The sequence below is a fragment of the Takifugu flavidus genome, chromosome 15 (genome assembly GCF_003711565.1).
Source record: "Takifugu flavidus isolate HTHZ2018 chromosome 15, ASM371156v2, whole genome shotgun sequence".
NCBI classification, from domain to species: Eukaryota; Metazoa; Chordata; class Actinopteri; order Tetraodontiformes; family Tetraodontidae; genus Takifugu; species Takifugu flavidus.
The window spans coordinates 7,163,590-7,188,893 of NC_079534.1; the positions used below are offsets into that span (position 1 = coordinate 7,163,590).

General features: G+C 41.8%; 1 protein-coding gene across 2 annotated transcripts in view; it reads right to left on the reverse strand.

Moving 5' to 3' along the window:
- astn1 (astrotactin 1) overlaps positions 1-25,304 on the reverse strand; it is a 260,250-nt gene that overhangs the window by 102,733 nt on the left and 132,213 nt on the right. For both annotated transcript variants that reach the window (XM_057056562.1, XM_057056561.1), the window contains one exon: positions 21,475-21,602. In XM_057056562.1, the coding sequence (XP_056912542.1) occupies positions 21,475-21,602 (128 nt within the window). The remainder of the gene's footprint in view (positions 1-21,474; positions 21,603-25,304) is intronic.

The following is a 25,304-nucleotide window of genomic DNA, read 5'->3' on the forward strand; positions in this document are numbered from 1 at the left end:
GGACAGGATCTTCAATCTAGGGGCATCTGAACCCTGAAGGCAGCCGTGTGTGTTCAGAGGGTTATCGCTCGGATGCGCAGCACGCACGTCTCACATTTGGTATGCTTCGTACTTCACTGACCAATAACCTGTCGTCTTATCCTTAGCAACAAATAGTCAGTCGAGGAGAATACACAATATGCAAATACAAATAGAAATTCACTGAACATGCAAGGGAGAGCAAAGATTCATCATGCACTGAAAGAATATGGGCAATTGCAAGCAAAGGTTAGTCTTAAATGACTATTCAGGCTTTTGCTGAACTCATGAATTATATATTCAGCAAAATAAATACGTAAATGGGCGACTCTCAGAGTTTATCATCCACCCTTTCTTAAGTTTCTGGCTGTTATAAAGTCAGAGATGAGCTTTGCAGCATCTTTAACCCGAGACGATCTGTCTCAGAACCCACACATTCTCAAGTTTTTACATCCTTTACTTCTACTGCTGTCTTCCCCAATACCTTTTTTTTTGCCAATTCCGTCCCGACCAGGGGCAGAACCTCATCAGAGGACCCGTCTTTAATCAGCAACATTAACTGTACCTATTTTACAAGCTGAGCTACAGAATGTACACTGTCTTGTTTCCCATGGTAACTGACAGCTGGATCATTCTGCAGTGGCAGGATTACAGCCATACAAGGTCTTGATGATGTTTGTTACAGAGACAGAGTCCACAGACAGAAGACTGTCACAAACTGTGTGGATATGAGATGAATTACTGGGCCTGAAACAGGGCCTTAAACTGCAGAGGAAAAAGATAAAGACATCTTATAATATACAGAGTTACTGAGCAGACGAGGAAGCACAGCATATCAAATGTGTGAAGAAATTCATCAATCCAAACCCACATGCCAAAAAAAAAAGCGTGAAATGAAACTATTTGAATTACATAAAAGGCACCCAAATGAAACTTCAGGGTTCGTTCAATGGAGGATAAAAACAACAAAGATGGCAACAGAGGAGGGACACCAGGGGGCCAACATGGAGGTAGATCACACCACATTAATATGAAGTCAACGTAAACTAGAATCCGCGCTACTTACATTGACTTCTGTTACCAGGTTGTCCATAAGGTCTCAACTTTTGAAAATGTAAATCAGTCAGCTGCGATGTCATGCACGCTGTAAAAAAGATTCTGCTTCAAACAACGGCCGTGCTCTTGCTGAAGATGGTGCAGCGCATGCTTAAGGTTAGAATCCACTCTAATGCAACATTTCATAAAAGGGTTTCCTAATAAATGTACTTATTCACTCACTAGCATGGCTTCTGGAGACATTGTTGAGAGAGAATTTTATTCTGGTATCTAAAAAACCTCTGAACCAGAAATGACATAGGAAGAGGGAATCCGGTCCACATGGACAGCAGGAAAAAATGGATAAGGATAAGGATAAAAAACTTTATTGATCCCACATCGGGGAAATTACACGTTACAGCGGTAGCCCGTGGTGTACAATACAGAAAAGTGGAGTTCAATGCTGGTTTGGGCTTAAAAAAACACATTAAATGTGTACAATTACACATATGATGGACTGCAGGGTTGCAAAAATTAGCTAAGGAGAGCCTACTGTGCTAACATATTCTACAGATTAAAATCATGAATTCAGCAGTTATCACTATTTTTGGTCCTCTAATACAGACAGGAGTATTAACCAATAACAGAAACCACTGAACAGGTCTCATACTGGTTAATATCCCTCTGGTACATGTTATTGCTGCTCTACAACAACTTGCACATATCAGGTGGCTGCTAATGACTGAAATTATTATGTTGACTGTGTTAGCAAATGCTATGTAAGTATGAGTAAAAATAAGACATACCGTGCACAGTTCACCTGTACATCAAAAATGGTTGTTTATTAAAATGCCTTCTGGGTCGCAGATTTTTTAAAACGCTGTTTTCTGCAAGTTTGTGAAGTATCAAAAGCTCCACTATTCACTTTAGAGACTTGCAGAATTGACATAAACAAACCTGATTCTAGATTTATCAATTTATCGTATATCATACATTCATGGACAGCTCGGGGGCCTCATATGCTACGTATCGTATTTTTAGTATACAGTATCTTAAATTCACTGGCACTGACAGATCAGGATATGTATCTCCACACCGATGAGCTGCAAAGGGATGTGGTTACAGGATAGAACTAGCAGTGCTCATTTCTTCTTCTCTGTTTTAACTGCAAAGACATGCAAGATAATCATCAAATCAGGAGGCTGAACATCTATTTTACAATTAAAGACAGTAATTTTAAAAAAGTGTTGTGAGTTTGTGATGGAGAAATAAACCCAATTTCAAATTTAGCATTTTGGACCAGGGCCCTATCATTTAGTTGGTCACTTAAGACTAGCTTCGCAACCCTGGCAGGAACAAATTATACGGGAGGAGTATTTCTATGTGCAAGGCCAAGAAAGATTTCTTTGTAAGGGCGCTGAGAAAAAGCAACATTTGGCAGAGGAGCGACACCACCTATGAACTTGATGAATTTACCTCTAAATGTGATGTTTCTGCATTGTCCTCACCTTCAGCTACATTCATTTATCCCCTCTTATGGGAACTGGCGATGGATGTATTCCCTGGCAGTGTGAAGCACACCAGTACATAACTCCCCTCCCCCTGCTGCCACAGTTGCTGCCTCCTTTAGTGAGGATGAATAACAAGCCCACAACGTATACGCTACAACGTGGCATATTCTTCTTGTAGCTGAAAGGCCTTGTCTCCCTTTTAGCCCTGGGGTGCTTTGCTCTCATTGTCTGACAGAATGATTAATTTGACTGAACTTCACATTGCAAATGTCCCAAGTTCACAGTGTTTCTGTGCGCAGCTGCTGCCAGAGTGCATCCGAGAAGCAGGACTCGGAAAATATGGCAGCGCTTGCTCTTCTGTGGCAGATTGCGTTATATGTGCTATATCAGGCTCTGCTCGATTGTTCGGGATCTGATGGGAGTAAATGTGTGATTTGTCCTTCAGATCTCATGTCAAAAAAAGTTCCAAACAGATGTGGTATTACAAGAAAACTTCTTTCCAGTGATCAGTCGGAGCCTGTGGCAAAAACAACATGGAGGACGATTCAGGGCTGCAGCTGCACCAGTATTAACAACCCAATTAACCTCAGTTACAATATAAAGCTAATCTTGTGATGATTCATCACTAAGGATCACCCAAAGTGCCCTATTGCATTACTCACTTGACCTTATTAACAGTCTTTGAGTCCGGTCGGGTTGGTTTTGAACGTTGCAGCCGGGCAATATCAGGCAGCTTGTCTGCTTCAGTCAGTCTGCCAGTTCAGCACATTTCAGGAGACATCTGAATTCCATCGCATCCACTTTCAACTCTCTTCATGTGCATTATTAACCAAGCCATCACAGTGTAAACAAACCCTGCTGTAGACTCACTGACGGATGTAAGAGCTCTGATTTCAAAAGCAAAAAATTATGCAGTATTTTCATTTTCATTTGCCTTTCTTCTATAAACCTGAGGTTGGAGCAGAAACACGCATAAGCCCAGTGGCATATGCTGGCTTTAAAACATGTGTGGACATAAAAAAAAACGTTTTGTGTGTCACAAAAGTACCATTAGCTAAAGAATTCAGGAAAAACTGCCCCCAACTGTAGTAATTAAGGCTGCGTTCAGGAGCCGGATTACACAAAGGTTACCCATGTGACTAATGACGATAACAGAGGTGTGGAATTTGTCATAAAAGAACTGGAAATGAATTCTAAAGGCAGTTTTATTTCCCCGGCTGAGCTGTCTACAAGCATTATTTTTAAAAAGATATAGACGAGACCATGCTGGGCCTGGGCAGCGGAGCAGTTACATAAATCAAAGTAAAATTGAATCAATATTGCAGCTTTTGTGAAAGACTGTGTGAAGTACTCCAGAGGGATGTAAACCCTCCAATTTTTTCCACAAATCCCCAAAAGAGGACCACAGTTCAATTCCCAAGATTTGGGCTCTGTGATCCATCTTTGTTAGCTTGCATGCTTTTTCATTGTCCAACTTGAAGGATAAAAACAGTGTGGCTAACCGAGTTAAGCTGCATGAAGGTAAGACTGTTCTATTCTCTTCATGCACCTACATTTTCTAATTTTTCACCGCCTCGTCACGCGGCATGACTCTGTTGTGCAATTACATTTGACGTCCCAAGGTGCAGGTCTTCACAGTGTCGAAGGCCTTCTTTGTGATGAATGCACTGTTCGTTCAATTCTGATGTGACCTGCTTGCCTCTGTTGTTCCTGGTTTACAGCCGTGCAAAGACTGGAAAATCAATGGCCGTGAACAAATATTGCAACTTTTGGTGACTCATGTGTTAACCCTATGTTGCTGATCGTCACGATTCAGAGTGAATCCAAGATAGTTCTTGTGTTCCCAAATTGGTTTGTGCCTATTTTATATGCACCCGGGAGCTTGGTTTACTACTGTCCTGTTAATTAATGGCTGGTACTAATTTGCATCATACTGTAGAGTCAACTTGATTTAACAGTGGGTGGTGGTAGCTCAGACTGTTGGTAGCCGGCCTGAGAAGTGGAGGGTTCTCGGTTTGAGCCCTGGTGTGGACAGAACATCAAAGGTGTTCTGGTACTAGGGGAATGTGCAGAACACCTTCAGAGCACTGTCAAGTACTCAAAACAGTTGAAAAACAACATAAAAACACCCAGGACTAAACAGCACATGTAAAGCTGAAAAGGATTAATATATCGACAGAAAATTGGGGCGAGAGTGAATTGAGTGTTCTTGTTAAAAGTCCCGATTCATTCAGGACATCAAACTGACAGAAACAGAAACACAGCCTGCCAGACGACCTGCGGGCCAACTGGAACTTTCCCACACAGCTGGAACTACTTATGTTATGTTTGTTGCTTCTCTAAAGAAGATTCATAGAACCAAGCACAGGTCGGAAAGTAATCTTATGGCTCATAGAACCCACATTAACTAGATTGGTCTGGGCTCCATTTCACTCTTGGATAAGCCTGTGAATGAATGATTTAGTGGGTGGGAAAAGTGAACGAGTGAGGAAGGAGGAAAAAGAGGGCGTGGGTGGGGAGAAATAGGAGGTATCTGAAGGGCCCATTCTCTAATCTAATAGGGAACTAAATGTAATACAGCAGGAATGACTTCTCTACCCATCCAATTTGGATAAGGAAGAAAAATGTTGAGGACATTAGAAAGAATAAGCAGATATCATGGGGGTGGGGTGAGTGAGAGAGAATAGATTTCATACGTAAAAGGAAGAGAAGTATTAAAAAAAATGCCGTAATCCTTCAGTGTGTAAGCTCATCTGTCGGGCAGGTAAGTGCCTGCCACACGATGCTTACACTAATCCAAACACTGCTCGTCCCGCTGACCAGGCACACCCGGACGATGTCACTGGTGATCTCCAGTAGTGACATTACAACCATGTCCAAAGCTAGCAGGAGCACTGCAGTGAACTGAGGCCAATGTAAGGGGTTTAAGCTATACCCTCTAAATCCTCTTATTTCAGCATAGCCCCTGTCTGTCTGCTGGGTCTGCTCTTCTCTATTGTATGACAGGACCCTCTACGTAAAAGATGGATTACGCAAGAACCTTCAAAAGAACTACAAAAGCATCTTCATTGTCCTCTTTGAGAAAGTTGCAGGAAAGGAATAAGTGCTTGCTTGCCTGCTTCCATCCATCCATCCATCCATCCATCATCCATCCATCCATCCATCCATCCATCCATCCATCCATCCATCCATCCATCCATCCATCCATCTTTGCATGAAAGTTGGACCAAAATGTCCTCAATATTAATAAAATAATAAAATGTTAATAAAAACAGCCTTGTTACTTTGGGGATTAGAGCTTCGTGCTCGGCAGGATGATGCTGTCACACCTGACATGTTCTTCACCAGCTCAGTTGATTTTAAACTGCTAAATGACCAGTAAAACTCTGTTCTAATTGGTTACCAAGTGATTTCTGTCTGTCGCCTGGCCACCATCAGGTTGACAAGCAAGAAGCCAGCAGCATCGTCCTGGTTACACAGAAACCAAGCAAAAATATCCCCTGCATTACACTTTGGTTCACATACTATATTCGGTCATATTTAATCCATATTGTTTGTTTGTTTTTTAACTACAGACAATAACAGGATTGACTTCGAACAAATCAAGCTAAATTTGTGGCATTCTGGGCACCATATGCATTCTAATGCGATACATACGTCTTTTAACACTGCTGGTACTGCAGCTAGCAGAATCTTATAGAAAATATGTCATCGATTAACCCAATTTCTTTTTTATTTGCACTCATCTTAAGTGATTCTCATATTTCCTTCATAATGGGACAGTGCCAAAGCTAAATGCAGTGTGACATTTAAACATGCCATACAACGTTTCACAAGATTAGAGTTTAACAGAGTTTGAGAGTGCATGGTTATTAATTCAGATATAAAACCATTTAAACATGAGCGCCTGTAACAGGGATCCTAAAGAAAACTCATAATCGGCTATTTAATGTATTTAATGCCATTATCATTTCAATCCTTTATGGTGCTGACATAAGCAAAGAGTAGGTAGTTTATTTTGGTGGTAGGGGTCAATTAATGCTTTTTGTTTATACAGGATATAGTGACAGTGTTACTATTCAAAGTTTCTTTTTTTTCTTTACTGCTTTACTGCTGAAACTCTTTCGGGGTCAGGGGAAGGGTGCTGGAGCATACCGCAGCTGCATATGGACGACGGCAAGTTCCTCCCCTGCATGAGTTGCCAGCTCATCAGGGCTCTATGTGAGCATTAGGAGGCTCACTACCTTGCTCATTGGTACCTCAGCGGTGCTCTGAAGGTGTCCTGGCACCTTCCCCTACTACCAGAACACCTTCCAAGTCTTGTCCACACCGGGGCTTGAACCTGGAACCTCCATTTCTCAGCCCAGTCAGACACTATTCAAAGTTAATATTCCCATTAAAGATGCAATATTAGGCTATATATCTGATAAGAACCCTGCTTTTTTCCCCTTCAAAGAAAATTATATTTCAGTTTTATTATTTTGCTGTATAGAAAATGTCATTTTATTTTAACTTCATAAATAAATACAGTCCAAACAGGTGTAATGTAATATAAGAGATTATATTAAAGCCCTGGGACTGTTAAATATACCTAAAGTTATGATATTATTGGAAAACTTCCTTTACTTTTGTATACAGGTAATACAACCATTGTGGAGACGTCCAATCATGTGACTCCATGTCCTGTCCAGTCACATGATTGTCACTTGCTCACCACACCCGGATGTTTAGTAAAGCCCATAAAAATAACTACCGGTATTTATTTTCTATTTTAAAATGAAAATGGGGCGGCACGGTGGTGTGGTGGTTAGCACTGTTGCCTCACAGCAAGAAGGCCCCGGGTTCAATTCCCGGTTGGGATTGAGGGGATTTTCTGTGTGGAGTTTGCATGTTCTCTCTGTGCCTGCGTGGGTTCTCTCCGGGTACTCCGGCTTCCTCCCACAGTCCAAAGACATGCATGATTGGGGATTAGGCTAATTGGAAACTCTAAAATTGCCATTAGTTGTGAGTGTGAGAGAGAATGGTTGTTTGTCTAAATGTATTAGCCCTGTGGTTGACTGGCATCCAGTCCAGGGTGTACCCTGCCTCTGCCCATTGAGCTGGAATAGGCTCCAATCCCCCCATGACCCTCAGTGGAGGAACAAGCGGTAGAAAGTGAGTGAGTGAAAATCAAAATGTTTAAAAAAAAAAAACTAACAGAAAAACCAAATACGTGGTAATTAGGCCAACAGATGTCGCTTATGACATATGAAGGTGACACACTTTTCATTGGTGCTGCCCTGATGGAAGGCTGAAGGGAAGGTTGGTGCCACTGATTCAAAATTAAATGCCAAAAAAAAAACTGCAGCAGATACCTCTGTGCTCTGGTGGTCACAAGGCCATATGCTTAGACTTTAATTATGAGGGACTTTGGGAGAGAGGGACTCTGGGCTCAACCATGAATCACTGCCACTCTGCCTCTCTTCTCCTGGATAAAAATGCTGCCCGCGCAGGTCGCCTCTATTCTTGTTATAAAGAAACCCAGGAAGTTTTGCTTTCATTTCCTTGTCGGTGCCGAACGAATCTCTAAATCGCGGAATGTTTATTGTTGTGGACTTCGATCCCTCCAGAACATTCAGGATGAGAACCAGTGAAGCATGAGTCCAAGCCCCTAGAGAGACGTGTTATTAAAACTGATGTTGGTTTCAGCTGATTTAGGCATGCATGGGAATGTATGAGTTAGATCTTGTCACTTTAAATGGATAAAAGGGAAAAAGGGTGTGTCCCGTAATTTGTAGTACGTTGGTTTAGTGGCTGATGGACTTGTTTCTGAAAAGGTTCCGAACCATTCTCCATTAACGTGACAGCTGTTGTGAGAGCGTAGTGTCTACAGTCCTGCCGCTAATGTGCACCATTAAAAATGATAAAAGTTTGGTAACCTGCAGGAAATAAAGCTGTCATCATCAGGATGCTCCAGCTGAAAACTGATGTTAGCTTGATTTATCCTCAAAAACACAGCGTGATTAATTACGCGGTCACGCAGTTGTAATTGAATAGTGGTTGGCCTGTGCAAGAACTCCAGATCTGCTCGATCTAGATCCGTACAGACTGAAGAGAAGGTTTCATATTAACCCTGAAGAGAATACACTTGTAATAATGCTGATTACATAAGTGTAATGTTTATAATAAAGGAACAGCGCTAATTTTTGACAACTAGAAGAAGAATTTGTGTTTTATTATACAGCTGATGTGTCTCAGTCCTGTGAACTATAAAAAAGTCTTAATTTTTAAAACTAGGACCAGTTTACATGTAACATACACGCACACCCACACGGTGAAGGTGAACATAGAGAATAATTTCCAGTTTGAGCCTGTGTGGCGTGCTGCAGAAGTGATGAGCTTGGAATGCCCTTCATCCACCTCTAAAGACAAACCGCTTACACTCTCTGGCCAGGAACACAGAGGACGCTGTGCAATGGATCATGAGGGATCATTTATCCACCCAGACCTGCATGGCTGCAGCACTTTTGCGGCCACCGAGGCTCAAAATGAGGTCTGGACGGGAACGGGCTAAGTCTCATCGGGGTCTAAACCTGACTGTGGGTGGCTGCATCAGGCAGACAGCGCTGTGTCGCTGGGACTCCAAAACCCCCACCGCCACCTGCTGTGACCCCCCACAGCTGCATTAATTATCCTGTCCAATGTTGTCAGCTAATTAAATAGCGTTTAACAAAGGAAACAAGCCCAGAAAATCGTGTAATTATTCAGCATTGAGGCAAAATTCAGTATCCCTGAGATGATTACCAGTAAGTGCCTGAATTTAAAATTGAATCTTGGCTATGCCTCAGGTGTTATATTTGACTTTCTGTTGAAATGATAAATTACTGGACAGTTCTTCTATTTACATTGGAGCCATTTTAATAGAACTCCTGCAAATGAAAAGGCCTCCTGATAACAGCTTGAATTTAAACCTACCGAAGTCGGTAATAGAGAATCCAATTATGGCCTAAAGGGCACCAAGTGCATGTAAAATGAACATGTTGTGCACAGCGAGGGGCTGCAGAATAAAGGGGGGAAGGTGGGAAATAGTTCAAACACACGTGTAAATGTACTTTTGACAGGCTTTGAATGTGTACATATGAAAACCAGAAATTCTTTCCAATTCGAGGCAGTGAATGCGTCCCAAGAAAGCCACGGGGGCCACTGAACGTGTCCAAAACAGCCTAAAGACCAAATTATGATAAAAAGATTTATGCTCAAATCAAGAGACAGAGATAAATATTGAAGCTTCACATTCAGGGGACTTAATCACTCATGGTTATAGTAGAACTGAGGAAACTAGAGCGAAAACAGTGATGTTCCCCAGTGGCCCCAGGACTGGATCGCCTCTGAAATTGTGTCATCTTGTTATACTTTAAAGGTTGTTTTATTTATTTTTTTTGTCAAATCAGCAGGATAAAAGCAGAGATATTAGGAATCCAGAGGAGAGCTCTGGGATGAAGACGCTGACGGTTGGTCAGTGTGATCTCGGTGCGAGCGAGTTTGACTAATCTGACATTACAAAGTTAAACTGAAGCCTGTGATCCACATGCAAACTGCTGCTCAGTTTTCTCTGAAGTTCCATTGGGTGAGTTCGGCTGATACTTATTCAGAGTTCAGATTAAAATTTCTTTTAATTATAACATGATGAAACAATTGAAAAGAGTTTTGAAAACAAGCGTGGCTGTAGATTTGTTTTAAGATGGGAAATTAATTAATAAATTAACCAGCAGATGAATTGATAGGACAAATCAGTGACCCGGAAGCCGGGGTGGGGGGGGGGTTGGAGGGGTGTCTTTGTATTGAAACAACCATCCGTCTATGTGGGCTTCCGCCATTTCTGTTATGTTTACCACTGCAAAAAGGCTTTTAATTTAGGTAACTTCACAGCTCGCTGAGTGCAGATTGACACTGACGTCCCTGCTGGAGGCCTGAACATTCACTACAGCTGTGCTCATCATGTGGTCTGTGCCAGGTCAGAGGGTGTTATCTATATATTTCTGTGTTTCTATTCACTGTGTTTATGAACTGATGGTTTTGGTTACTGCCAACAGCGGTTGGTAAAAAAGAGTAAATGAGAGTTTTTTGCAACTATCTACGCAAAGCAAAATAAATAATAACCTAAATAATGGACTGACCCAGCATGAAGCAGGCATATTGTCCTAGAACACTCCCAAACATTTTACAGAACAAAAGGTCAAAAGTTAGTTATAGTTATATTTACATAGAAATGATCTGTTGCAAGCTGGCATGTGCATTCCTCTGAAAAAGAACAAATTGGACCAGTGGGTGTTGACAATGAGCTTTGTTTAGAGCAGAAAAATATGTTCCTGTCTTGTTTATGTTTTACTGTAGATGATTCAAGTGGTTTCAGGATATATTATATTTGTTATCAATTCTCTTATTATTAAAGTCTTGGCGGCTAATGTTGCGGTTAATTTGATATTTTTTTTTGTTAGTTAGATTTCATTTATCAATCATAATTAGTCTTCATATTTTCAAAAATAGAAACATCATACAACGAAAGGCTAGAACCCAGACCTGAACCAAAACCCTGGAGAGACCTGAAAATGTCCAGTAGTGTCCCAGTAACCCAGTCAATTTGGATTCAGGTGTTAATTCGAAGAAAAAGGTCCACAAAAGATAAAAAAAACAACAACACTGTATTAATATTTCCAGACATCTTTTCAGAGATATGAAAATGCTCTGGTCAATGAGTTCTGCACAAAACTGATTCAAGATCAGCAAAGTCCTCTACTGATGTGACACATTTGTATCACTGCATATGGCTGTGTCCTTCACAGCACAAAAAGCTATTAATCATCAACCTGTGATAGTTAGAAAGATACTCATGAACTGAGAAAAAAGAAAAGGAAAATACATCTTAGATCAGAAAGTGCATATTTAATACAGCACCATAGCAGCAGTTCCAATTTTGAATCCAGACTGTGTAAATTATAGCTTTTAAAATTCAGTTATGACTTCTACAGAGGTCTGCACAAAACTTTTTTGGAGCCCATCCCAGCTAGTTGCCTTTGGGAGAATTGCAGAGCCAATAAATACCCCTTTCACCTCAAGTCAGTGGGTGAAAGCAGTTTAATTTATTTATTTATTTACCCCCTTTAAAATCAGCATTTGCCGATGTTCCGTGTGAGCCAACCCAGGGTTTTTTTTGCAGCAGATGATCAGCTGTGTTGTATTGGATGTCATGACGTAGATGATCTGGTAAGAAGCACGCCAGAATGCTTAAGTAAAACAACCAGGGTGGTTTATAATCAGGTATTTTACCTGGAAGTCTTGGGAATATTGGGGGGAAATTCCCATGCTAATGAATAAAAACCAATGAGATACGGCAAATCCATGAGTTTGTACCTCAATTTCCAGCACGATCAGACGACTGTCAGGCTGTTGGTGATAAACTGATAGTACACGGGGTTTTTGTCCAGTGGGAAAAGGCCATCAGACAGACAAACAACCATTCACTCTCCTTTTCACAGCTACAAACCATTTAAATTAGAAAATTCACTAAATGTATGTCTTTAGACTGTGGGAGCAAGCCAGAGCACCCAGTGAGAACAACATACAAACTGCACACACCAAAGCCTCTGGCCCTGAGCGGATTCAAACTGGGAACCCAACCACTGCAGTAGCTGCTCTCTTCTGCAGGAACAAATAGGTTATATCTATTTGGACAGACAGACAGACTGTCAAGCTCCTCTTCCAGGCTAGATTGTGGCCAGGCGACTTTTTCTTTAGTGTGTCTTGAAACAAAATTGGCCATGAAGGTTTTGACGCCACCGCCACCACCATCATCATTATCATATCGGGTTGCTTATTTGGACAGAGGGAATGCCACCTTTTGGGATTTACAGATGAGCCCTGATACCACATGTATGCATCCTGGAGAGCATTTGGAGGTGTTTCCCTTTGGAGGACTGTCTTAGCTGCCATCCAAGTGTGTATTGCCGGAAACTATGTGACAAATCTTTTCTCTGTGGCCTTCCTTTCTATCTGAACCAACTCATTATACAGCTGTTGGGGAGATGCCAGCATTTTATACTGAAATGCAAACTGGCCTTGCTCCTAGAATGCTACTCATCCGTGTCTCCATATTTGGGACACTTTCCCTCCTGTCAAGAGATGAACAAAGATGTACTTGAGTGACTGTTTCCAAAGTACAAAGCCTACATAGAAACTGTGCAGTGGAGTGCTTCCAAGGGTCAATTACAGGAATGAGGAAGGTATTAGATTATGGAGGCTACCACCCCGCTCCTGTTTCCTGTTGTTTAAGGATTTTTTTTGGGAGCACCTCCGTCTGGGAGAGCAGCTTTTCAACAGTGAAGTGCATCAAGTCAACAGAGAAAAGGCTGGCAGACAAAACTATTATATAAATGGAAGTTGTTGCACAGTGTGTTCCAGTTCTGCCCTTTTACTATTAGAAACAGTTCAACATTCAAAAATATACTTTTCTTTCAAATAAAAAACAAAACAAAACAAATGTTCTCTAAAGAAGCATTAAGAACCTGCATTTTAATGTTCCCCTCCAGTTCTGCTGGAGGAAAAAGAAAGCTACCAAAGCAATATTAGTCATTCAGATTTGTTTCCCATTATATTTATTTTCAAAGAAAGAGGAATGAAGTGTGATCTAAATCCAAAACATATGATATTAACACAATATCAAATGTAACTTAACTTAATGCAATTTAAAAATTTTCAAAAAATAAGCTAAGATCATATGGACGTCTTAACTGTTAAGTGACTGTTAAAATAAATATGTCTGATCTTAATAACTAGTCATCTCTGTGCAACAGTCTATCCCAGAAGGGTGTCTCAGCACTGAATAATCACATTCTCCTGGGTGTTTCAAGACTACATACATGCAAAATAATCACTGCATTTGCCTTAAAGGAGTGAGAGAGCACTCAAGGGCTGATGTTTGAAGATTTAGTGTTGAAAACTAGTAGGGGGCAGCCCCTGAAGACATGACCTTCCCTCACTGCCACCAATTATATGGGGGCTTTATAAAATATAGATTGGGTGTCATCTTGGTGCTGACATATCTAAAGGCTTATAGCATGGGGAGTGTGTGTCGAGGTTGTGGGAGAAACGCCGGGGGGATGCTAGGGTGAATATGACAAGACAAGGGGAGGAAAATATCACAAACGATGACCTTGATGAGAGGACGCTCAGCTGGCCATAGCTAAGAAAATCGAAAAAAGCAGATAGTGGAAGGCTGACTTGCTCTACAAACAACTGCAAAAAACCCTTTTTTTATGATCTAATATCAATCTTTATCAAAACTCCCAATCTGACTGAATAAAGTGATAGGATAAAACAACTGGCCTTTAACTCAGGGTCATAACCTCCTTACACAATTTCAGGTTAGATTTGAATGGAAAATGGTGTGGAATCTATCTGACAGCTACCTCACACATACAAGCTCTAAGTGGCTTTGTGACTGGAACCATTTCCTGTAATTATACTAAACAAAAGGGCCATCTCCACATGAACACCCTCTTTGTTTTTTTCCCAGAGCAGCATATTACATGTGGTTGCGTCTTTGAGCAAGGCCCCCTGAAGCTACATCTGCATGTATGAATGTGCATAAATGGTGATTCCTGATTCCTCATCAGTTATTCTGCCAACAGTGTATAACCGAGAGCACATTGCAGACCTGTAATAACTTTAAAGTAAAAATAGGAGAGTGACTTATGGATGGATTATTTCAATTTCACTTCCCAAGCATTATGGGTTGTAAGTCTCCGAGTGTGGCATTACTCTAGGTACATTAGGTTATCATTTACCTTCCTGAGGTGCAGAGCTAAAGTTACATCTGTAAACCTGAGGACTCCTCATCTGTTTCTTTTGTCAGCCATTTCTGTGAGCTGATGACCGTAAATTTAAAGTTCTGAAGACGAACGATGAGGGAGAAGCAGCGTTACAAGGACTACTCTTCAGATATGCAGCTGCGCGATGAAACACACAGATGTGATGCGTTACAGATGGCAGCGGGAATGTCTTAGAAATCTTCTCTCCCTTTAACCTTAAACAGGATTTTCCAGGCTGGTTTTTGAACTTGCAGGGAAGCATTGTTCATCCACTTGGCAAGTCTTTCCCTTTTTTATCTTCCATCCTGTTACGTCCCATTGTCTTTTCATCCATCTTACCTACTCTTCTTCCTAAAAACTTTGTATTTTCTCTCTCTTCTGCACCATTATCTTGCTAACTCCATCTTAGGGAAAATGTGCTTAGCAGCCCTGAGCATACTTGCTTTCCAATTAAATCAAGATGTATTTGCCTTTCCTCATGCCTTCTCCCATCGGAATAATTGATGGAGGTCCCTGGCCTCATGATAAATGGCTTTATAGACCAGAGATGAATAGAAAGATGAATGATTTCATCCAGAGAGTCCTGCAACAAGGACTGCTGACATTGTGACAAAATACACTGACCATAGCAAGCAGACCCGGCCAAATCAGCAGGGATGAAGAGGTGGCTTGCGCTCAACACGGATTAACAGACGTTCCTTTTGCCAATGCGGGACCATCTACCCCACGGACAATTACCCCAGCCTCATAAGTAACTGCAGGTGTAAAAGATAATACAGCCAAGAGGCGAGCAGGAATGGCAGCAAGCCAGCGACGGGGGCTGAACAACGCTGTTGCACCGCCGAATGCGTATATGGCGTATTGCGAAGCCAAGAGAACACATGCGCACACATGCGGAACATTAAGCCCCGGGTGATTCGGCGTGGATGGGGCCACCACTGCACATGCCAAAATGTACAGCCACAAACAAGTTTTTCCTCTGCCTTCACGCAGCATGCTGTCATACAGCCGAGAGGTAGCAAATGTTTATGAGAATGAATTCAATGAGCGTGTGACAGCCCATCTGTTCTACAGGCCCAATATGATGTTAGTACACGATGGCCAAAATATCTCCATGTAGGCAGGCTTTAGGATTTTTTATCAATAGCTATGGTTCCATGAGTATGGCACTGCGTGGCTTTGCATTTATTTATTTAGATATGAAACCATTTTTAACTCAATCAAAGTCTTGTTTTAGTGTTTAATGTCATACATGTCTGTGGTTCTGCTCTTGTTTCCATGGAGAAGAAGGGTTCAAAAGTTAGATTCTTGCTCTTTGACTTGATCATCATTTCATATCTTCATAAAAGCGTTGGCATCTGTTCATAAAACACATTTCAAGTTGTGTGCCATGTCTCTAATATATATCATTAAAACACGTTATCAAATCTTAAACAGTTTTGAGCTGGAACTTAAAGAATCTGCATCTGCTATTCTAAAGCCATGTGAAATGGTGTGGAATTGGTTCCCCGACTGCAAAACAAGTAAACAACGGACGCTGCCAACAGTCACCCTTGCCAAATTCTGCTTGCTTCTACATCGATAAGGAACTGCTTCAATCCAGTAATTATAGAGATGTGGCTCAATCAAAAGGAAAGCAACTATGCGTGGCACAATGAGGGATTTGGCTCAACCGCGACTGAGACTTCACCAGCAAAAAACATGGTGGAGATTTGCGTCTTCATCAAACCCCAAGCTTTCTGCATCAAGGACTTTCTGTGCAGCCATTGGTGACACCTTAAATGTGAAGATGAATGTCAATAAAACCAAGGATGGAGGCGATCTTCTCCAGCACCTGTAACTCCTCAATCCACGGTTCACCATAGGCGACTGCTGAGTACAAATACCCATGTACCACCCTCAACAAAAAAATGAGGTTCTCCTCCATTGTGCCACCAAAAGTGTTGCCTCCTCAGAAAACTGTCAGCAGGAACATCTTTCTGATATTACACATCCATCCAAAATGTTTGAGCTTTCTGCTTAAGCCGGTGGTATCACTCCATGACCCTAAAGGACAGATGCCACCAGCACAGCATCAAGAAGGGTTTGTTCTAAAGTTCCTGTTCCTCACCTGAGCATTGAGAAGGTGACCTGGCAGGTCTTGACACAAATTCCTTTTAATTATCTGAGTGTTTGCCATCGGGTTCTCATGTCCCACCTGTGGGGCCCAAAAAAGGGAGCAACTTTTATCCCTACAGCTGTTCTCCTACTGAATTCTCAAGGGTTACCTTGAGACCTTAAGTGTCTCTTGGATGCAATACTACTCTAATGCACTAGTACTATAGTTATGACTTTAAAGGGGCAATAAGAGAAATTCCTCATTATTTGATATTAGAAATTTAAAAAATTGCTAGGTAAAGATTTCAAGGTGTAGTCTCATCTGGAGTCAAGCATGATGTCACACACGGAGCTTGTGGCCCTCCCTCCTGATAAAAGGCTCAAGCCAGTGGGCATATTTCTGAAGCAAAATGGTGGCGAGCTGAACGAAACATTCACTCACAGATGGCCAGGATCTTACATTACCTCAAAGGAAACAAGACATTGTCAGATAAAGAAAGGTCCACAAAGTTCCACCAAATGGCAGTAGGTGGTAGGTTTGGGGGACGTGGTCGAAGACATTATGTTTACATTATGTAGAACAGCGAACCTAGCAGTGAAAAAACATTGTGGTCATTGCCAGTTTAAGGTTCTTTTGTGCCCCCCCTCCCCCCCACCACCGTTGTGCAATATTGTGCCAATGTGCAGTACTGATACAATGTTTAGTAAGATTTATGAAGGTGCAACACTGCGCTCGGGGGTTATATTGTTTTTGTTCATGTACCACCGTAAAGGGCACTAAACCTGCTGCTGTACATAGCCTGCTGTCTATATGGACACTTACTTGGACACTATTGCACCCTCTTGGACACTATTGCTAACAACTAAATGACCTGTTACTGACAGCAGTTCTGCCACGGCACATAATCTGTGACTATCATATATGCCACTATCATGCTTTGTGAACCTTAATACCTACACTCACTGTCACTTTACATTGGATTTTCCTATCTCTTGTAGTAATTAGTTAATTGTCACTATTTGTGCTCTAAATTTTCCCTCAGGGGTAAATAAAGATCTTCCGAAACTATGCAGAATGCTCCCAGAACACACGGACAATTAGAAGATCAAACATTAAAACACAACTAATGTAAATGAGGCTGAGATATGCTGCATATGAATGTAGTCTTGATACCACTTTGCATGTTTAAGGACCTCGCAGGTATTCTGTGGGACTAAAAATTGCACTCATATCAGGGAGGGGTCAGACATTGCAAGGCTATTGTTGGCTAATGATGGCATTTTAAAATGGTGAACCGAAAAGAGAAGAGAAGAAAGAAAGGACAATATAGCAGATTTATATGGGGAGCAAGTTTGTAAACCACAGAATAATCCTTGATTCTTCTTAAAAACAAGGGATTTAATCAAATCACTCACACTCTAAATAACCCATTTATCATTGGTTAGAATGAATATTTATATAATGATGGAATTTCATCCCAATTCTTCTCGAGTAGCAGAAAATATGAAGCTGTGTCCTGAAAAAGAAGCCTGAAATACATAAGGTGGCTGCGAGCTAATATGGTGTAAAGAGTAAACAGAATACACACACACACACAAAGAGAGTGGTAAGGAAGAGGAAGAGAGAGAATAATGGCATTGGTAAAATCTTGGCAACATTTGATGTCCAATAACAAGAACTTCACATCGTGGAAGGACACTCAGGGTACAGACACACATTTTCAAGTGACTTTAAATTAAATTGATCCCATATGAATCCTAAAATGCAGTTGACTGATAGTGAGTGGAATGTGAATCAATATTCAGCAAGTTCACCATTATAGAGATCTCAGTCACATCTCACAAACAAAATTGCAAAAGAAACGAGGCGTACTGTTCCCTCGCAAGCCAGTGGTGAACCATTAACACGATGAAATATGAGGTGAAAACAGCCCGAGATTAACCAGAAGAAACAGCATTTACCAAAATAGGATTTTCAAATTTAATTTGTCTTATTATGAGCTGCTTCTCTTGGCCTGCTTAGCTCATTTATGAGGATAAGTAAGTGACCACAAAGTGAACTCCACTGTGTAACAAATTCGTAATGCCTGAAGAGCTCCTGGGCGCGCGGCGTGAATCCTTGTCAGCTTTCATGAAGCATTTATATGATACTTAGATCACTTCTGACAAGGCTGTGGAAGACTGTCAGTTTACTGAGAAACAACCTGAATGTAAAAAGCTGGAGGGTAGTGAATGCTTTCCTTCTTTTTCTTTAACCATCCAAACACGTAGACGCTGAGTAACATAAAGCAGACCGTATATGGCAATTTTCTATACCTGCATTAATTACACTTCTGCCGCTTTGGCAATCTTTGAAACAGCAATTTATTCAGTACATTCATGGTTACTAAATGACTAAATCCCTTTTTTTACACCATGTGTTAAAAAAATATATAAATAAATAAATATTCATAATCTCAGCTCTCTGAAACCAGACAAGAATAAACATTTAGCTGTGGTTGAATGAAGAACTAGAGGAAAAGTGATGGAATATGTCCAGGATCTGCAGTCAACTTTAGTCTAGCACATTGGTTGTATTAGTCTGTCCTTATATTCAGGTTTTTGGACGTTTTATTTGGCGTTGACTTTAGCCATGCGTTTTTAGAGAAACAAGTAAAAAAAACTTTAAGCCGGTGTTGGGGTTTGGTCTGCAGTCTGGTTCAAAACTAGTCCAGAATTCTTGCAGATCATTTGATATACCTAAAGACACAAAACTTGAAAACATTTGCAGCGAGGACATGCTGACTCATATTTAAGGTGCTTCAAAGTTCACAAAAACACATCGTATGAGCATTGCATCTGTTATGAAACCACTGTAGCACCCCAGCTCGGGACAAACTAAATAGGACAGGAGCCTGTCCGGGCTGCCGGGAAGCAGGGAAGACCCTGGACAGGTCTCTAGCTCATCAGAGTGCTGATATACACAGACAACCAACCATTCATGCGCACATTTGATACCAAAGTGAGTTGAGTCAACATTTGACCCCAGGTGCTTGTTTGTGGATGCCGGAGACAGGGGGAGATCAACACTATTAACCACTACACCACGGACCAAGGAATACCATATCCCTTTCGGGGTCACGGGGAGGGTGCACATATGGGCGAATGCAGGTTTTACCCCTTGATCGGTCAACAGTTTATCGCAGGGCCCTATGTGAGAATTTGTGGGTTTGGTACCTTGCTCAATGGCACCACAGCAGTGCTCTGAAGGTGTTCTGCCACCTTCCTCTACAACCAGAACACCTTCCATAGGGTAGGACTTTAAGGAGAAACAAACAATCACACACATTCTTCCCCCGACATGCATTTTGAAGCTAAAAATTTGCCTCAAAGATGTTTTCAAAGACCTCGGGGGCCTGGGATAGAACCAATGACCTTAAATTACTACGGCGGGTAATGTACAACTGAGCTATGCTCAGCCTCTATATGATGCTCATTTCGCTTGAAGTACTGTAGAGTTTTGTTTCAAACAGACCAAAGGACTTGTGTGACACATCTGCTGAGAGTGAGCGAGGCAGTGCATTAGAGCAGTTCCATCTCATTTGTTAGGAACGAGCGAAACACGCCGCAGCACTATGGCCCAGAGCTGGGTGTGCGTCCGCCCTGCCCTGCTGGCTGCTTTGAAATGATATCTCAATTTATGATATGACCCTTCAATAAAGGCCCGTGGCTGCCGCAGCCAAAAACAGTGTGCGGGAGGAGCGGTGCCATCACACCGGTCTCTGTTCTGCTGAGTGGGAGCCCAGGGCGGCGTCGTGATAAAAAGGGTGAGCTGTGTACAGAGATGAGCAGGGGGGAGGGGAACGAGGGGTGGGGGGTGGGGGGGGGGGGGGGGGGTGAAACAGGGGGCTAGAGGACATGACAGCAGATCCATTTTGATTAGACGGTTTTAATATCCTCCGGAGCTTCTAATAAACAACAGTTGGAGCTCCGCTTGTTTCGCCATCATTTGATTGTCTCTCACGTCTCACGCGAGGACAGATGATGTTTTGAGTCGCTGCCCTGACTGGCCATGTATCAATCCTATTATATCAAGAACAAGCAATAACCTCATGCTGCAATATGCTGTGTTTGACACTGCTGGGCCATTTCAGGGCATTTCAGAGGCACTTGGACAGGTGTCTGGGATAACCTGAAGTCGGAAGCTGCCTGAATGAGACATTTCCGATGTGAAAATGTAGAGTTATTATGAGGTTTACAATCTCTACTGAATAAAGCAAACAGATTGAAGGAGGATATCTTTGTTATTGCCCATATTTGCCTTTGGTAAAAAAAAAAAAAAAATCTATAAAATGATGAAAATAAGAAGTCCTATATAGACCAAATAAGTCCTATATATACTGTTAACTAAAAAGTCAATTTGACCATGTTGCTTATTTATTGAGTAGGAATCGGTGGATGAGCGAGTTATATGGGGCACAGCTTTGGTCACATTAACTTTAACACGGACTTTTTGATGGCCAGGACATGAGGAAGACAACTCCAACTGCTGGCCTAATTTGGGGAGGGTTTTCATCACTTCTGACAGACGTTGGAAAATCCAAACTCTTTCTGATGACTTTTGCCTTTGCCGGAACAATTTGGAAGGTCGCTCATCCTTCATTATCCATCCAGCTCATTAGGCCCAACTGCAATTGAACGGCCATGATTGGACACGTCCTGCCTCCATGTGTGACTGCAATTACTTTGTGTTAGGGGTTCTTCTGTTCACGTTGACCAAATGATAGATGGGGTTTTTGTTTGTTTTGAAATGTTGCATCTGAGTTTTTTATTTTGTGATATGAGGCAAGGGAACGGCCTCGATGAGCTTGTACAAGTTGTCTTGGACTGGAAGGGATCTGGAGGAGTGAGTGTCTGACAGGCAAGTGATAAAGTAGTGTTGCCCAGCTGGGAGGTAGCGGAGCGTATGAAGAAGAAGAAAATCATACCTGTGAGGTATTCTGGGTCAGGCACAGGGTCTGACAGTTCCTCGTGGCACTGAACCTCCGTTGGCACAGATGCCACCACCATGCCATCAGGGAGCTGCTGCTCAATGCCTCGGGCAAAGTTCTTTTGCCTGATGTCAAAAGGAAAAAATAAAAACACTTAGAGCCTGTGGTGTTAATGAAGGCAACAAACACAAGAATCCAGCATTAGCCTATCGCAGATGTTTGTGCAGCTGGCCCCCGAGTTTTACTCCAACAGATGTTGAACATGTGTATGTCAGAGGCTGCACAGTGGGATGTCCATACATTATACACTGGTGATATAAAAACAAGTGCATGAAGATGACATTAATGACAAACTCGAGCTCTGTTTAGCTCTGAAACTTGAGTTTTAGTGTTCAAAATGCATCTTTTTCAACAGAACAGATGAGGGATTTTTCATTTTTGGGTAAACTGGCCCGTCACAGAAATACTGCTGCACATTAATCATGTTCATATTTTCATTTCAACATAATGAAGTTTCCCCAGGGTATTTGCAGGTAAAGGTTTTTTAAACAGTTCCAAAAAGGTTGCTGCATCTGCAGAGCAAAAATCCTCAAACTAGAAGATTGTGGCATGGAAATGATGATTGAATGACAAAAGAACAACCACCCATCCTGACAGTGGTAGCTTGATGCCGGTAGAATACGGTTCTAAATTTATAAAAGGAAATATAATAATTTACTATATTTTATAGTAATATCTTTTTAGATCCATTATTTTTTCCAGCATGTCTTTACCAGTATTTATGAACTGGCACCATCTCTCACCCCTTTTCCACCAAAAAGAAACTGGTGCAAATTTGGTGCTGGTGCCAGAGCATATCTGATTTCAATATGGTGAATTACAAAAAACACAAGCCAAAAGCCTAGAGGAGCCAAGTCAGACTCAGACCAGATCTTTAAGTGAGCACAGAACAGGACCACATTGTTGTATAAGAGGTTTTCTCAAACAACAATACAGTAGTACCCACGTTACGGAAATGATAGCTTGTTAGCATACCATTAGCTAACATTTGTCACATTTCTAGCAAGTTTTAACCTCTAAAGTTGACTTGTCAGCTTTTGCTGTTCCTGTTTTGGTTGGAACCCCATCCAACATTAATGCAGTGCTTGGCTTAGATGCTTTTTTAACTTAGCTCTGGCCCCTGTTTAGCTCAGCTCAATGTTGGTGTTTGTCTGGAACAGGTCTGGAACCAGTTTGGAACTGACTGGGCCAGTGCTTAGCTGGTGGAAAAACAAAGAACTGGTTCTAAGCCAAGCGCTGGCTACAAACCAGCCCTGGAACCTCTCTGGTGGAAAATGGGTATCTAAGACTTCCCCAACTGAACGTATTGTCTCACTGCTGCTTTAGAACAACAGATCAGTTGAGAATGGATGTAAAAGTGTGCAGGACTTCACGTCCTCACCTACCTGAACTCACTGATTTTGCCAGGAATCAGATCCCGATTCACAACAATGAGATTGTAATTATCTGCACTCATTCATTTTGGTGTGAAGCATTGAAATGAACAAAGAAATATCCCTTTTCAGCCAATCAGATCGCAACAGCAGCCATGCCAGGCTCCAGGAAGCACTGCAGTGTGTGGAGTGCTCTACTTGATCTTGTCTGGTGAAGAGCGGACACGTGTTTGAGCTTATGCAGCCACTCCAGGAGTGCTGTGCATATTTATGGATGCAGAGAAGAACCTGCAGGAGGCCTGAGTGCAAAGTAAATCCTACTTTTCTGCTGGTGTTCATGGAAATAGTTGACAAAACACAGGTCTGGAAAGATGAAAAAAAATGAAAAAACTGTCAGCTAGTTTGTGCAATGCAGCCACAGTGATGCCACACACGATGCAGATAAAAACCCCAAAACACCAAAGCAGACAGAGCGGCAGGACATCAGAGACAAAAGGAAAAGAGGAAGAAACCAAGAAATCTCAGAACAGGGCAAAGGCCACAAATGCAGAGGGACAGGAGCCAAACAAAGAAAAGTGGATCCTGGACAGAGCAGCTGACCTGTTCATTATAGCTTGAAACCATCTCTCATGCTCAAGGTCAGACTGCTGCGCTGATGTAAATCTCAGAAAAAGGTGAAGTATTCCGGCCAGCCATATTTGACCAGCGTCTGAAAACCTCTCCAGGGTTGTGGGTTTACAAGCTTAAATTCTTGTGTGTTCAACTGAGTTTCTGAATTAAGCACATTCAACTTTAATGAACGAATATAAAACTCTCTGGGCTTGGTTCCGAGGCAGCAGGCTTCTTGTTCAACTCTCACATTGAATTCGTAGTTTCTTAATCTCATCTGGGGGAGGGGGGTATCCCATGAGGAACAATGGGAGCTACTATAGCAAAGGTCGTTATGGTGAAATATGGAACGATGAGAATGAAAGGATGAAGGATGAAAAAGATGAAAACCTATAGATGGGTGACAGGTTTTCACTGCATGTCCATGTGTCAACATTGAACTGGTCTTTGTTCAGTGGTGAACGTTTGAGTACATGCTGCTATGGCCAAACCCTGAACTTTCTGCTGGAAATCTGGCTTTGACACGGGAAATGGCTGATTTGCCCAACTTTGTCCTCCTCTATTTGAACACAGCAGCTTGGAATACTTTGGAATACTGAACCCACATTCCCTGTGTATCCTACTGTGTTTACTGGCTTCTCACAGATTGGTTTTATAGTCACCAGAGCCCAAAAGCAGTTCAACTACCAACACATGGGTCACTAACGTCACCTACCATCACTGGGAATCAGCTGAGGATACAACTGGTTGCAGTGGGATTAGTTATACCGAGTAATAGGATACATGGAATAACTTTATAAAATTACTGGTTATACTGGGTATTTTGGTACATGGGCTGGTTCTTGTGGGGCAGAGAGGTTGAAGGACTGGTTTGAGTCAGGGAGGGAGAATACATGGACTGCTACAGCAGCAACACCACGTGGAATTAAGCACTCAGAGAGCAGCGACCTTCACCAAGCAGCACATTAGCCCACATATAGGGACTTTCACCTTTAGTGTAGTATAATACTATATTATCTTTAGGAAGCTGTAATACAAGGATACATAATAGATTGCTTTATAATCAGAGGCTTTTGGCTTTGATCTTTGGAAGATCAAGTTTCTCCCACAGTTAAGAAGATCACCAAAATTGAATCACCTCTTCCTTGACCCATTATCAACAGTTCCTGAAAATTTGATTAAATTTGTTCATAACAATTTGTGATTCTGCTGACAGACAAAGAAACAAAGGCCGGCTGTCAGACCGCCTCCTTGGCGGAGTTAATAAACTCAGGAAAGAGAGAGACATCTTTATTCAGAGACATCTTTATTCAGAGGGACTGTTGTTTTGCACAGGCACAGACTTTTCAGGATATATATTTGGACAAATAGATATTTGGTTCTAAATACATAATAACGCAGATAAAGGCATCTATTCAGATTAACACAGCACCAAAATCTCTTTTCAAAATCTATGTTCTTTCTGGGTTTGTGCTCCTCTGCAGCAGCAGGATACCTGTGAACAAGGTTCTCTCTATCTACTGTCTCTCCCTCGCTGGATTCTTACTTCAGCGCACCTACTTCAGTCCTCAGATGGGCGTGCACGTCTCTCTTTGGCTTGCATATTTCATTGACCCCCAACTGAGACAATGACTAAAAGGGCTCCTGTGAACTGGATTTGGACTACCCCCCAAGAGGGGGAAAAAACTTTAGGGGGTACTGAAATATTAAATGTATTGGCGATGTAGTATTACCCAATAGGCGTTGCTCATGCAAGGAATAATCCAATGCAGTATGGCTTCAAAC